General features: G+C 38.9%; 1 protein-coding gene across 1 annotated transcript in view; it reads right to left on the bottom strand.

Annotated features, from left to right (window-relative positions):
- WDR70 (WD repeat domain 70) overlaps window positions 1–15,940 on the bottom strand; it is a 143,318-nt gene that overhangs the window by 124,271 nt on the left and 3,107 nt on the right. Inside the window, exon 5 of the mRNA XM_010725350.4 lies at window positions 8,606–8,786. Within this exon, the coding sequence (XP_010723652.1) occupies window positions 8,606–8,786 (181 nt within the window). The remainder of the gene's footprint in view (window positions 1–8,605; window positions 8,787–15,940) is intronic.

Genomic DNA, 15,940 nt, shown 5'->3' with positions numbered 1-15,940 from the left:
GTACAGTCTTGCCTCAGACTGAGATATGCATGTATAATATGTGCTTAGAAAACTAAGAATTCCTTACATCTTTTAAGAGGTTGATTACAGAATTGTACAGCCTCAAATCTGCCCATGTCTCAAACACAGCAGACAGCAAACACTCTTCTTTATGGACATTATCTCCCTCAAAATCTTCTGGATATAACGAAAACAACAACATCATGCGAGACCAGCACAGAGATCCCATACATGGTTCACTTTTCAAATATAGCAGTAGTACCAACAGCTCCCAAAGGAGCTTTCTAGAGGCTCCATTAGGTCATGCTGCCCAGACAGGTCTCAAAGAAGGTGTCAAAAAGTAAAAATGGAATGTAATTACTGTTACTACCCTTATTTATCAGCAAATCTCAGAGATCTTAATTATGTTCTGTATCACATTTCATTTAACACTACTGAAGCCACCTCTGTCTAATTTTAAAGTCTTTGGAAGTCAATAAATATATCTGTTAATTATTTCATAAAGTACGCATAAAAACAAGCTCAAAAAACAAAGCATCTGAAAAAATACTTACAACTTCTCATATTCACTCAAAGTACTAACTAAAACCAGTAGCATGAAGGCATAAAGTTGCAATAAGAAATACATCAGAAGGGTCTTACAACATTCTGCAGAACTGATAAATAGATATTTCTGTAAGTATATTTGTTTCCTCCACGTGCAATCATTTACTCTAAGGCAGCGAGTTCAAGAGGGGAAAAGCACATACCTTTTTATGAAAGACAGGCGTTTTCTAAGGGGAATTACCCTGTTAGATTCCTGTATTCCTTAAGTATGATGCTCTCAAGTTCTTCTTCTCTAGCTTCTTATTGATTCTCTTAAGTACATACACTGATTTCATTATCTGAAATTTGGGGGGTTGATTATGCTTCAATTTTGTAAAGCTTCCAAATCTTTTTCAACTCACTTTTGAGACAGTCCTTCTCATTCTTGATACACATTCTTGATACTGGTGATACACATTCTTGATACTGATGATCCTTAAAAAAGTTCCATGACTTATCCCATACACAGCATAAAAAAATTGCATTTTCCTGAATTTTACAGTAGAAATGCTGTCAAAACCAAATAATACACTTTGCATAGCGATGAGAAAAGTATTTTCCTCTTGATTTTATAAGAAGGTAATGCAAAAGGAAATGAGAAGCAATGGTAATTACCATCTATTTTTCATCAATGTATCAGTGACTAGAAGATGTTCAAAAAGAAACTCATCTTCAAAACTGTACTTTTCCACTTCTGTTTTATATACAAAAATTGCTTCGTTCAGCTTCTCCTCTTTTGCTTCTTTAGAAAGGAAGAAATATGACTGGGTAAGTAATATTCACAGAATAAATGTATAAACTCCTTAAGACAACCAAAAATTCCCATAACATTTATTTATTTTTACAAGACCATGATTTTTAGGCTGGTACCATAGCCAGGCTAAATTGGAATTTGGAATAATTACGGCCTACTTAAATTCTCCACCAGCAGGAAATGGCTTTCTTCCATTGTGAACAATCCAGTATTACTAGCATGTCCTGTTAAAACCTTGCAAAAAATCTGAAGTGTCTCAAAACAATTTGAAAACTTGGAATAGGACTATGCTATCATTTTGGAAATATGCCCAAATCAGAGTACAGCCTTGAAGGGGCTCAAGGCTATATTTGTTTCAGGGACATAATTACAATATGACTACTATCCGTTTGGTACTGAAGGGAGAAACAGTTCTCAATTCCAAAGAGGAATCAAATGTAACCATGTTCGACAGAGAAGATAAAGGCTTACAAATCCATCCGGGAAATCCTTTCAACAGCCATTCCTATACCTGTTGCTTCAGTGTGGAAAAAAGGGTTGCAAGTTGTTAGTGCTCAATTAAGTTAAGAGAACTCAGCAGTTATCTAATCAGATGTAGAGGAGAATATTCACAAATATCGTCTTACAAATGCATTTCAATAGGTGTCATCCATTACCTTGAAAATGCAATATGTCCTAGATTAAATGCATTCATTCATTAACCTGACATGACTGCAGTGGCTAGTTCCCTGTCTGCCTCCAGACTGAATTTTTTGGATCACACAAATGCTAAATACAGCTCCAGTGGGTCCAGCTCAGACCAAAAAAAAAAAAAAAAAAAAAAAATGTCAAAGACTGTCACATCTCTCAATTTCAATGTTTACCACGTAAAAAAATGTCCCTGTAATAAATTTGTCCTTTGAGAAATAAGTCTCACACTTATATTCCTTACATTTTTAGGAAACAAAAAGATTTTCAAATCTTCCACGACACAGTTTTGTGGACAGAAATCAAAGTTTAAAAACTTCAAGGCCACAGTACACACACTGCTCCTTCCTTACCAATTCCTTACCACAGCTTATGACCACATGAAAGTACTGACAACCCAATCAAGCTTTTATTCCCTCAGGGGAAAAGAAGTACTACTTGAAAGCACTAGTCACACCTCAAATGGACAGTTCTACTGCTTATCTACCTTACTCCCCAAATTAATGCAAGTATTCTATATAAAAAGGAAAATTGTAACAAGAGGAAAGTATCAAGGGGACTTGACACCAAAAGTTCTAATTTCCTTAAAAGCATACTCTATAAAATGGTGTCCCTTACATTACTACAAAACAAGCACTTTAAAATATTTCTTAAGTACTTACAAGCATATTGTGTCATGCTATGAATCACCACTCCTGGCACAAGTGAAGGTGTACCACCATAGATACGTAAGCCATTAAATCTAAATATTGATTTGTTAAACATATATACCATGAATATCAACATAGAATTTAATCAAGAACAGAAAAATCCTTTACAACAGCTACTGTAAATACTTAAGTGTACAAAACAAACTCATATAAATTCAGAATAAAAAGTAACTCAAGTCAGAATTCATACATAATATAGCATCCATGGCTCAACTCAAAAGGTTATGTTTAATTAAATGTAAATAATAGAAATGCAAAGTCTTACATAAAATATTCAAAAACTAATAGTGCTGACTCAAAATACTATAAGGCAAAACATTTGGCAATTTATATTAACAATTTTCCCCAGAAACTCCAATAACAAGAAAAAAATCCCATCAAAAACAATAACCACCAGTTATTCCTTCTACATGATGATCACTTGGTAAAATAAGGTATGGTTTGGGAAGTCCTGAGGCACCCCTAAACTCAAAAGATGCTTTTCTTTTTGCAGTCACTTTTGACAAATCTGTCTATTGACAATCTCATACAGGAAACAGAGAGACACAACAGAACAAGTGGTGGCAGAAAAAAAACAAAACAAAACAAAACAAAACAAAAACAAAAAAATACATCTAAAGTTGAGCTCAAGAGACAATGGCAAGTTACCACAGCAAAGCCACTATTATGATGTTTTTTTTACTTTTTATACAAAGTTTACAGAACTTCAATTCATATAACTATTAAAGAAAAATTCCTTCAGGGTCAAAAATATAAATGCTCATGTTTTGAGAAAGACTATCTCACAATCCATCTGGATACAAAACAAATTATTCAATGAAGCTTTCCATTTCTCCTCTCCCAAGCGTGTCCCCATGCATACCAACCACAGGCTGAAGTACAACCAAGAAAAAGGAATAACAGAGTTCTTGTAACATCAACACCTGCTTTCTGGGAGGCTCACAGGATCGCACTGTGATCACCAATCGATCAACAGGAAATCAGGACAGCACAGCTGTTTCCTTATTCCCTTCAGAGGAAAGAAAACAACTGAGCTCATGAACAGCAGTAAGGAGATGCTCTACGCCCCAAAGGCCTCTGGCATCCATGCTGACACAATGTCTTCCTAGTTATAAATTAACTGTTTAGACTGAAAACCCACAAGTCTCATATTTCTGCTGCTCTGCTTATTCTCAACCAAATCTATTCTAGACTGTTTTGTAACTATTGTCTTAAGTTCAGACAAACTTAAATCACACCAGACTGTGAGTTACCTTTCTGTCTGAAACTTTTCATCGAGGTCTTTTAACTCTGGTTTCCAGTTACTCCACTTCATCAAGACAGTTGTAGCGTTACTCAAATACCATATATATATTTGTATGCATACACTCTTAATACTATAATGTTGCTAGAAATTAACACAGTCTACAAGCAAAGTGAATATTGAGAAACACAAGTTGAATTAGAAAAGAAACAGGTCTATGAAAAAAACCACCCTGTTTCTGCAAACTGTTTTTCGTTTGCATTCTTGTGAAATTCAGAGAACCAAAGCAAGTGTTTCACTAAACAAGACACTTACTGCTCTCGGGAAAGTTAATGGAAACAAATCATACTTGGTGCTCAGAATTCATAAATCTGACATTTATGTAAGCAATTATGTAAAAACAAGAAAAATAAAAAACCAAGCACCTTATTAGCAAAAGTTACAGCAACAATTCAGTTCTTATCCTCCAAAATGACTTATATGTATATTACTGAGATTGCATTTTAGAGATTTCAAAATACAAAGCCTTACTATGGTACAACCACCACTGACAGAGAACAACAGGTACACAGCACAATAACAGGGAGATTGAAAGAAACTGGTACTTTTTTTTTTTTTCTTTCGCTGATAGCTTATAAACAATGGGTTCTCTCTGCTACTGAAAGTCTTAACCTGTCCCATTAAACAAATCCACTGTTACTAAAGGTACATATAGTTTTACCACTTAAAGATCTCTATGCACCTTCCTGTAATTTCTCAATTATTAAAAAATGTTGTTCTCCTGAACTACAATCCTACCTAAATGAGTGCTCAGCATTTATTCACTTTTTCCTACAAGACCTAATTCGTCCCAAAAATACAAAAATAACCGAAGGAGTCTGCTACAACCTGGCACTAATATGTGGTTGGAACGTAACGTCATCTAGGAATGCATACAGCACTCATCACTGAGACGAAAAAGATAACTATCTCATAAGTTAGAAGAGTAGGTATCATCTGTCTGTAAGACTTTTGACTTGTGTGAATTGAACAAAATTACATGACTAAAATTAACCAAAAAAAGAGGTGTCAAGAGAGTCTTCCGCTGATAATTCGACAAAACAGATCTTGAATATTTTGTTTTGTTACAACAAATAATTCTGCTACTTCAGTAAATGCTGGGAAGACAACTGCCAATAATCTTTATTGCAAAAGATATCTATTTTATCTCAGAACTTCGCTGCTAAATACACAACGCCTTTTTCTAACTGCAGAAAGTGATATCTCTGAAATAGGCTATGGTACCACAGCAGAAATCTTTCTAAATCTGAATCCAGTCCTACAACAAAATTGTGGTCAAATCACAAGCTACATGCATCAATTCTCAAAAGAAAACTCCAGTAATTTCTGTCATGAAAAGTTTTGTGTATTAATTCTATGAAATGCTAAAAGATGGAAGGCTAACTTTCAGTTTAGTTGCCAGGATTTAGGACGATTTCAAATTTACATTGTTTTATTTTAGTGTTGTACAGAATTAATTTCCTTGACAATCCTGGAAAACTTTAAAGATCAAAGACACCAGTAGGTCTTGATTCCCAGGCCCGGTTATTAATTTCTATATGAATTTAATTACTTACTGCTATAAGGCTTCAAACTTGCCATCTGCACTTCTATTTTCTCAAAGAAAAGACAACTAGAACCAGAGATTTAGAAGGGTACTGCGATGATGCTCCAAAGAAAGAACAACATATCTGTGCATAACAAGCATACTTTTTTGAGATTTAGCATTTCCTAGTACATATACAAACTTAACATATATTAACAGATAACTTTAGACTTTGCTCTTTGTGCTAAACTTATTTTCTTCAAAATGAGAAGGAGCTGGGCTCACTACTAACAGACTGGATCCTAAAATAGGCCCAAACTCACAAAGACTAAACAATTCCTACAGCGTAGATGTAAGTACTTTTCAATATAGGAATTGTTATACAGAATAGAGGACAATCTTCTTGAGAGTAGCCCTGTGGAGAAGAACCTGGGGATCCTGGTGGATGAGAAACTGGACATGAACCAGCAGTGTGCGCTTGCAGCCCAGAAGGCTAACTGTGATCTGGGCTGCATTAAAAGAGGGGTGGCCAGAAGGGAGAGGGAGGTGATTGTCCCCCTCTACTTGGCTCTTCTGAGGCCCCATCTGCAGTACTGCGTCCAGGTCTGGGGCCCCCAGTACAAGAAAGACACAGAGCTCCTGGAACAGGTCCAGAGGAGGGCCACTAAGATGATCAGAAGGCTGGAGCACCTTTCTTCCAACGAAGAAATGTTGAGGGAACTGGACTTGTTCAGATTGGAAAAGAGATGGCTCCGGGGAGACCTCATTGTGGCCTTCCAGTACTTGGAGGGAGCCAATGAACAGGAGGGGGAATGGCACATGTGTTGATAGTGATAAGACAAGGGGGAATGGATTTAAACAGAGAAAGGGAAGGTTTAGGTTAGACATTAGGAGGAAGTTTCTCACACAGAGGGTGGTGACACACTGGAACAGGTTGCACAAGGAGGTTGTGGATGCCCCCTGGAGGCATTCAAGGCCAGGCTGGATGTGGCTCTGGGCAGCCTTGTCTGCTGGTTGGTAACCCTGTATATAGCAGGGGGGTTGAAACTAGATCGTCATTCAACCCAGACCATTCTATAATTCTATGATTCTGTTATTCTGGAGATTCATATTTGATAAAAGTTCTGGATGAAGTACTGTGTTTTGAGATTTTACAATGATCCAAAAGATGTATAAACAAGCAGATCTGAGACGGGAGAAATTATTAAAACTGGCAGAAAATAAGAGGTCACTTCAATACGAAGTGAACCACAGCAGGAGAAACCAGCTGAGTCTATAATGTTCTCAGGAATACGGACTGAGTACACAGCACCCCTACATGAAATGAAGGGGATTCCTGGTATAGATACAAGTAAGAAGTTAACTTAAGGCATTCAACTCCCAGAGGAAGTCTGGGATCTGACAGCAGCTGGTTCACTAAGACAAAATAAGTTATGGGTAGAGTACAGAAATGATCACAGGAGATGTGAACCCAGAACGTACAGTTTGATAATCAAAGAAATCAGTAGGCAACAGTAGCGTGAGGCAGATCAGATAGTCATACAAACCCTAAAGCATCAGCATTTATCCTAAATCATTTTCCTAATTAATAAATTTTAAAAAAAAGTTGAATTCACTCTATAATGCAGGTATATTACTGCTTAACTGCTCTTGTTTTGTTTAAGCGGGTAATCTGAAATTTTATATTTGAAGCAATTCAAGATAAGATGTTACAGGAAAAGGAGCAACAAGCTAAACATTTAGCCAGAACAAAATAGGAATTGACAAGAAATCCCTGAAGCAGCTGAAAATTTGTTTTTTTTTTTTAGGAATAGATTTATATTTGTGTAACAGGACAGAGATTTTGCATTCTACTAAATGTACCAAAAGCTGTTTTTCCAGCATTTATTTCATTTTTGCTACAAAAGAATATGGAAACTGTCATACAATATCCACTGCCACAAAATAGTCAATTCAGGTATCTTGGCTTCACCTGGGACAGTTGATATTCTTCACAGTGTCTGGTATGAGGCCAAGATTTGACTTTAGGAGAAAAACAATACTGATAACACACTACCATTTTAGTTGTTGCTGAGTAGGTACAATGACAAGGGCATTTCAGATTCATTATGTGAAAAACAATAAAACTAAGGGGAGTTGACCATGAGGGCTACTGCTGCTCAGGGACTGGCTGGACATCAGTTGGCAAGTGGTAAGCAATTGCACTGTGTATCACTTGTACATATATATAACTATTACATTACATATATATACATAGTTTATCGTTATTGTTATTTGTCTCTTCCTTCTCTGTCCTAGTAAATAGCTTTGTTTTTTATTTTTCTCTCAACCTACATATTCTATACCTTTTCCCCTGATTCTCTTCATTGCCCCCTGGGAGAGGGGGGAGTGAGTGATTCACTGTGTGATGCTCAGTTGCCTGCCTGGCGAAACCACAACTCCAGGAAAATTTGGAGAAAGAAGAACTAAACATAGAAATGTGTATCAGCTGAGTATCTGTAATACCCAATTTCAGCTGTTCAGTGTTTCCTTCTTGCTTTCAACAGACATGGAAAAGAATTATGTTCACTCTAACAAAAGAGACTAGCATTTATTTAATCTAAAAGCAAAAACAACAAAAAATACTCCTCAACTACGGCTGCATATTTTCTCCAGTAATTTTGACATAATTATTCTCCCTAAACTTAAGCTTACTTCTACATACCTCTCCTGAAAAAACTTTGAACATACTAGAAAGAAGGTACCTAAAATATTTACATAAAATACTTATTTATATAGTTATTCTACAGTGTGGAAGAAGACATTAAATAAATAAAATATATTAATTAATGATGAGCTTCTGGTAACATTCACGTATATATGTTTTAAAATGTGTATTTTCAAATGAAAACAATTGTTTGCATTTGTTATCACTACACAAAGTCTGCATTTCAAATCACAGTCATACGTCATATGCAAATCCAACCACAAAGCAAAGAGCATACTTAAAAATTAGAGTTTATTCAGAGCATTAAAACATTAAAGAGGAACAAATTACTTACATTATCTTCGTCTTCTGTATCATCATCATCACTGTCCTTGAACCCTGGTGGAAGTGGTGGACCAATGAATTCTTCATCATCATCATCCCCAGCAGAACTTTGAACAGAAGCCTGGAGTACTGTGGAAGGACCAGTTAACTCTTCATCTGAACTGTCTTCACTTTCACTACCAGTTGTGTCTCTGTATGTAAAAAAATTAGACAATTACTATTTTAAGAAATTGGCAATTCCTTTGGAATTTCTGATATTCAGCAGTGACATAACTTTGCAAACGCTGAAATTAGCAGGAAAATGTAAATTCATTCTCATTAGTGGAATGTTGGCTCACCGTTATCTTGAAAGCATAAGCACATCTTTAAAAGAAAGGAGCAATGCAGCACCAGATAATTAAAAAAAAAAAGAAAGGAGACAGAACAGAATAAAGTCAGACATAAAAGTAACAGTGCCACATCATTACTACGGTTTAAACATCACCTAGAAGACAGTATAACACGCTGATACACAGCATTTTCAGGACATTGATAGAGGTTGCAGCATACCTAAACACACTGCACCTCTGTTTATTCAAAACAGTAACCAGAGTGCAAACACAATTTTCTGGCATTGGAAAATTTCTAGAAAGAAAGCAGAACTATTTAATTCACATTCCTGGAGGTTATTCAAAATAAACGGGCTCCCCCTACTGGTAGTTATCAGGTAGGAGGTATCCTAACTGGTACAAGACCGTAAGTGATCAACACAACTTTGCTCTCTGCCTAGGCCACAGTATATCATTACAGTGTTTGGCAAGCCAGCTGTTGCTGTCTGATTCAGAAACGTAAACTGGAGGTGCAAGACCTGCTTTGGAAACTTACATTAAAAGTCAAACTAGTTATCCTCAAGGTACTCCAGTCTCTGACCTGGTAGTCTCAGCTGGGGAGCAGACTAAACCCCTCACGATTCAGGAGAACACAGTCAGAGACCTACTACTCCAGCTGGACTGTCACAAGTCCATGGGGCCAGATGGGATTCACCCGAGAGTCCTGAGAGAACTGGCAGAGGTGACAGCCGAGCTGCTTGCCATTATCTATCAGTGCTCCTTGTTGACTGGTGAGATCCCAGAAGACTGGAGACTTGCCAACGCGACTCCCATCTACAAGCAGGGTTGTAAGGAGGACCCAGGGAACTACAAGCCTGTTAGCCTGACCTGGGTGCCAAGGAAGGTTATGGAGCAGATTGTCTTGAGGGAGATCACACAGCATGTGCAGGACAACCAGGGGATCAGACCTAGTCAGCATAGGTTCACGAAGGGCAGGTCCTGCTTGACCAACCTGATCTCCTTCTATGATCTAGTGACCCGGCCGGTAGACGAGAGAAAGGCTGTTGATGTAGTCTACTTAGACTTCAGCAAGGCCTTTGCCACTGTCTCCCACAGTATTCTGCTGCAGAAGCTGGCAGCCCATGGCTTGGACAGGTAAACTCTCGGCTGGATAAGGAACTGGCCAGAGGGCCAGGCCCAGAGAATGAATGGAGCTAAATCCAGCTGCCATGAGTGGTGTTCCGCAAGGGTCAGTGCTGGGGCCTGTCCTCTTCAATATCTTTATTGATGACCTGGATGAGGGCATTGACTGCACCCTCAGTAAGTTTGCAGATGATACCAAGTTGTCAGGAAGCACTGATGTGCCTGGGGGTAGCGAGGCCCTACATGCATCAGGAATGGTGTTGCCAGCAGGAGAGGGAAGTGATTGTCCCCCTGTACTCAGCTCTGGTGAGGCTGCACCTCAAGTACTGTGTCCAGTTTTGGGCTCCTCACTGCAAGAATCACAGAATGGCCAGGGTTGGAAGGGACCTCAAGGATCATGAATCTCCAACCCCCCACCACAGGCAGGGCCACCAACCTCCACATTTAATACTAGACCACGCTGCCCAGAGTCCCATCCAATCTTGCCTTGAACACCTCCAGGGACAGGCATCCACAACCTTTCTGGGCAGCCTGTTCCAGCACCTCACCACTCTCTCTGTAAAGAATTTCCCCCTGACATCCAACCTCAATCTCCCCTCTCTCAACTTAAAACCATTTCCTTTTGTCCTGCAGTTATCTACCCGTTCAAAGAGTTGATTCCCCTCCTCTTTGTAGGCTCCCTTTTGGTATTGAAATGCTGCAATGAGGTCACCCCGCAGCCTTCTTTTCTCCAGGCTGAACAAGCCCAGCTCCCTCAGCCTGTCTTCGCAGGGGAGGTGCTCCAGTCCCCTGATCATCTTTGTGGCCCTCCTCTAGACCCTCTCCAACAACTCCCTGTCCTTTTTGTACTCCAAGTGAGGGCTCCACACTTGGGAGCAGTATTCCAGATAGAGCCTCACAACAACAGACGAGAGGGGGACAGTCACCTCCCTGTCCCTGCTGGCCACCCCTCTTTTGACGGAGCCCAGGATACCATTTGCCTTCCAAGCCATAAGGGCACACTGGTGGCTCCTGTTAAGTTTTTCATCTATCAAGGATCACCTGCAGGTCCTTCTCCACAGGGCTGCTCTCAAGGACTGCTCCTTCCAGTCTGTATGGATGCCTGGGATACCTCTGGCCCAAGTGCACAACTGCACTTTGCCGTGTTGAACATCATCAGGTTCACCTTTCTAGCTTGTCGAGGTCCCTCTGAATGGCATCCCTTCCTTCTTCCATGTCAGACATTAAGACTCTGGGGTGGGTTCAGAGAAGGGCGACAAAGCTGGTGAGGGGTCTGGAGCACAGGCCTTATGAGGAGTGGCTGAAGGAGCTGGGATTGTTCAGTCTGGAGAAGAGGAGGCTCAGGGGAGACCTTACTGCTCTCTGTAACTATCTGAAGGGAAGTTGTAGTGAGCTGGGGAATGGCTCCTTCTCTCATGTAACTGGTGATAGGACTAGAGGGAATGGCTTCCAGCTGTGCCAGGGGAGATTTCGGCTGGACGTTAGGAAATACTGCTTGTCTGAAAGAGTGGTCAGGCACTGGAATGGGCTGTCCAGGGAGTTGGTAGAGTCACTGACCCTGGAGGTGTTCAAGAAGGGTTTGGATTTTGTATCAAGGGACGTGGTTTAGTGAGAACTGTCGGTGACAGGTGGATGGTTGAACTGGGTGATCCTGTGGGTCTTTTCCAACCTTAGTGATTCTATGATTCTATGATTTTAAGAGCAGGTACATTAATTTACAAGCGAGTAGAGTTTAAAAGCCAGATAAAGAACAAAAAGAAGAATAAACTAAGGAGTTATTAGGGTTTGGGGTTTTTTGTTTTTTTTTTTCCCCTTAAGTTTAGATTATCATTTAAAAATTGTTATAGAAGGAAACATGTTTAAAAACATAATAAAGCATTAAAAAATAAAAAAGAGATTCTGAACTCTGGAACTAACAAAAAGCACACCCTGCCTATAACAGCTGTACATGAAGTGGCTTAGAGGTTATACAGCAAATATGAGTCTTAGATACACAAGCAGAATTATACTTCAGGAAGTAATCAAAACAAAATAAAAAGAATATGAACTAGGTGCTCAGGTGTCACAGTGAAAAACAGGCTTGCATAGCTGAAAGCTTGTCTAATTTTCCAACTATATTTGCCATCATAGAAAAGATATTAGCCTTACATATAAACTTTCTTCTGCATACTCAGGAGAGACATTTAAAGATCTAGGTCAGGATATGACCATCTAATAAATCTAACACTAATAAAATGAGCTTATTTTACTCTATAAAAATGGGGTAATGAATATCCTTTTACCAAGAGGAAGCTTTGCCATCATCTGAGAAAGAGATTTGGGTCCTTCAAAGGTCTTCGATATCCCCAAAAATAACAATGGGAGTGTGTAAAACAGTATTGTCCTAAAAGTCAATACACATTCCCAGACCAGGAAATCACTTACATTTTCCCCAGAAGCAAAACAGTTTAATTAGTTTCTTAATGGAACAAAGCATAAGCATAGCTGCCAATGAGAAGAGTATATGCAAGACTCCTTATATATACACTCTTTTTCCAAACCCGTAGTCCCAGACTTTTGGATATTTCTACAGAGATTCAAGAACAATACCTATCTTCCCTTCTAATTGCCTACCCCTATAATTCTCTTATTTGCTAAGCAGATCAATCAATTCAAACACTTCAGAATTTTGAGAAGCTACGTAATCATCTTTCACATTTCACATGAAACGATCAGAATTCCAGTGCTATTTCCACCACACTTCATGCTTGTTAGAGACAAGCAAGTATTAAAGCTCTGATATAGTGCGTTGAAACTAGAAAGGCAGTCAAACATATGAACATCCCAGTGCAGCCATGCCAAAAGCCCATCAAGCTGAGTGTCATTCTTCTGACTGTTAGCAGGAGTGGTACTGATAGAAACAACAAAGCAAGACAGCAGACATTACGGCACTTCCTTCAACTTTCAGGGATAGTTCTCCTTTACTAAATCCTGTAAAGAATCAGCCCTTTTCCTACTGTTTAGAGACATATAAGGAATTGATTTTTGCTTTCCCTCATTACTTCCTCAATATGAGAAATATGCTGCTGGAAGAGAAAAGATAGTTGACTTAGAGTACAGATGGCACACAGAGAGTGTGAGTAAGGAAAAAAACATTGAGAGTTGTGTAAGTATGTGGGCATATCCCCTCATGGCTTTGCTTTCTTCACATCATTCTCTCTTATCTCTTACAATATGTGAAATGAAAGCATCCGTTGTACATGAAAGTATAAGGCCTAATTATTACTTTAAAAATCTTTATGTATTTATGTGACAGTACTATAACCATTTTAAACGATTCTGGTAGCAAATTAGTTCAAGAATCAATAGAATCACACTTTTGGAGTGACCAGTCTCTTATTAACAACTGTAAAATTAGTAAGGATGCTATTAAGACAATATATTTGGAATTTTAAGAGAAAAAAAAGGTACTATTTAGGGCAATGTTGTCATTTTCAAAAAAATAGAATAAGTTATATATAAGTTCAGTTTATAGTAACCAAAGTCTACATGAAGGGGAAAAAAAAAAAAAAGGACCACGAGTCCTATAAACCAGATTTCCTTTGTTGCATGATTTTCCCTACGAATTTAGGCTAAGATACAATGGGTGTGTCTCCTCCACTGTATTCTTTTCAGAACTAAGTTCTAAACTGACTATCATAATTTGCAAGAAAAAAAAATTCTGCAAGCTGACACTTCAGCTTCCAGTTCGTGAGTTTTTCATGCCATGCACTCCCTTTTCAGTCCTCAGGGAAAACGAAGTAATGGAAGGGAACAGAAAGGAAACTTAACATCAACAGGACTTTAGTGAGTTACCCAGGCCTACGCAGCAACATTCAACTACTGAAAGGTAGTAATTATCTTCTTTTACACTAAGTGCCTAGAGCTCTCTCACACCCCTTAATAAAATGAGAAAAGCTCTATTGCATTTGCCTATCAGGTGCTTCAATTGATTCCTTACACTGAAGTCACCCACACAGTGCATAATCACACTTCACCCATCTCTTGCCAACTTCCATTGTTTCATCAGGAACACATCTGAGAACATCAAAAGTAAATGGGTGTACAGAATGCTTTTCTCTCCTGGATAAGACAAAACATAGATCAAGTACTAAGTCATGTTACCAGTTATTTCTGTGAGAGTCCACAGCTCATTTGACCTTTCTACATGTCTATGCACATAAGAGAAGTTTTGTAACAGAAATTTGTTGTCTGCAATGCTACAAGCTTGTACTCTTCAACATTTTTATCAGTGACTTGGATAGCGTGACTGAGAGCACACTCACCGATTTTGCTGATGACTAAGCTGAGTGGTGCAGCTGACACGAGAGAAGGATGCCATCCAAAGGGACCTAGACAAGCTTGAAAAGTGGTCCCACATTAACCTAACGTGGCTCAACAAGATCAAGTGTAGTGTGTTGCAGTTGGGTCTATGGCAATCCCAAACTAGAGTAGAATTTGGAGTGCAGCCCTTGGACTTGGGGGTTCTAGTGGATGAAAAGCAAACCAACTACGTGTGCTTGCTGCCTGGAAGGCCAACTGCACCCTGGGCTACATTAAAAGAGGGGTAGCGAGCAAAGAGAGGGAGGTGATCATCCCACTCTGCTCTGAACTCGTGAGGCACCACCTGCAATACAGTATCCAAAGCTGGGTCCCCCAGCACAAGAAAGACACGGAGCTGTTGGAACAGGTCTAGAGGAGGGCCACAAGGATGATCAGACAACTGGAGCACCTCTCCTACAAAGAAAGGCTGAACAATGCGATTGTTCAGTCCGAATAAGAGAAAACTTTGAGGAAACCTCATTGCAGCCTTCCTGTAAAGAGAACCTATAAATCAGAGGGAGACTGACTTTTTACACAGGCATATAGTAACAGGACAAGGAGGAATGGTTAGATTTATGAGTGTGGTTTAGATGTTATGAGTGTGGCTAAGCACTCAAACAGGCTGCCCAAACAAGTTGTAGATACCCCACTCCTGGACTTGCTCAAGGCCAGACTTGACCGGGCCCCAGGCAGCCTGATCTAATACCTGATAAAGGAACTCCTCCTGCAGCATGGGGGTTGGACCATCTAATGATGGTCTTCAAAGTCCCTTCCAACCCAAGCCATTCTATGACTCTGTGATTCTACCACATACAATTCAGTTACAAGATGTGCACAGATCTATCAAAGTATTGCTGGATTATAAGACTTCGATACAAAAAAGATACTAAAAACTACTTATTTACAGAACACTGATCTCAATCCCTGTCACACAATGGAGTAATGCGGCCTCCATTATGCTTAGCTATTTTTTATTACACAACATTTAAGAATTCAAGCATGCTGCCAGAGCAGTAGCATTTGCTATCTGTCACAGACAAGCAAACTTTAAGAAGTTTTGGAATAAATTTCAGACTGTAGTCAAACAAAAATACTTCTTCAACCTTACCACTTAGGTTACTTACTACCTTCCATATAGTGTGCATACTTAAGTCTCCATATCTACTCTATTTTGTTGCAAGCATGAACAATTATATGCAACTGAGAATAATAGCCAGTCATTAAGTCAGAGTCTGTATTAACTGTACTTGCTTATATCTTGTCAAACAAAAAGCAACAAGAAAAAAAATACAGATAACATTTTTTTCAAATATGCCAAACAAGATAGGGAGACCATAAAATTTACTATTAACTATATACAATGTTCACAAGTATTGAGACATCCAAGAAAGCAGAGAAAAAAAAACAAACATATTTTATACTTAAGATAGCACAGACACATCCAAAGAAGTTAAGCAATGCTCATGCACCCCATCCTTCTCTCCCCCAAAAAGAAGCCACAAAAGACAACAACAAAAATTCCTTCAGATAAGAAAGCTGTTAAATGACACTTC

Source organism: Meleagris gallopavo, chromosome Z (genome assembly GCF_905368555.1).
Source record: "Meleagris gallopavo chromosome Z, MGAL_WU_HG_1.1, whole genome shotgun sequence".
NCBI classification, from domain to species: Eukaryota; Metazoa; Chordata; class Aves; order Galliformes; family Phasianidae; genus Meleagris; species Meleagris gallopavo.
This window is presented reverse-complemented; position numbering and strand designations above follow the sequence as displayed.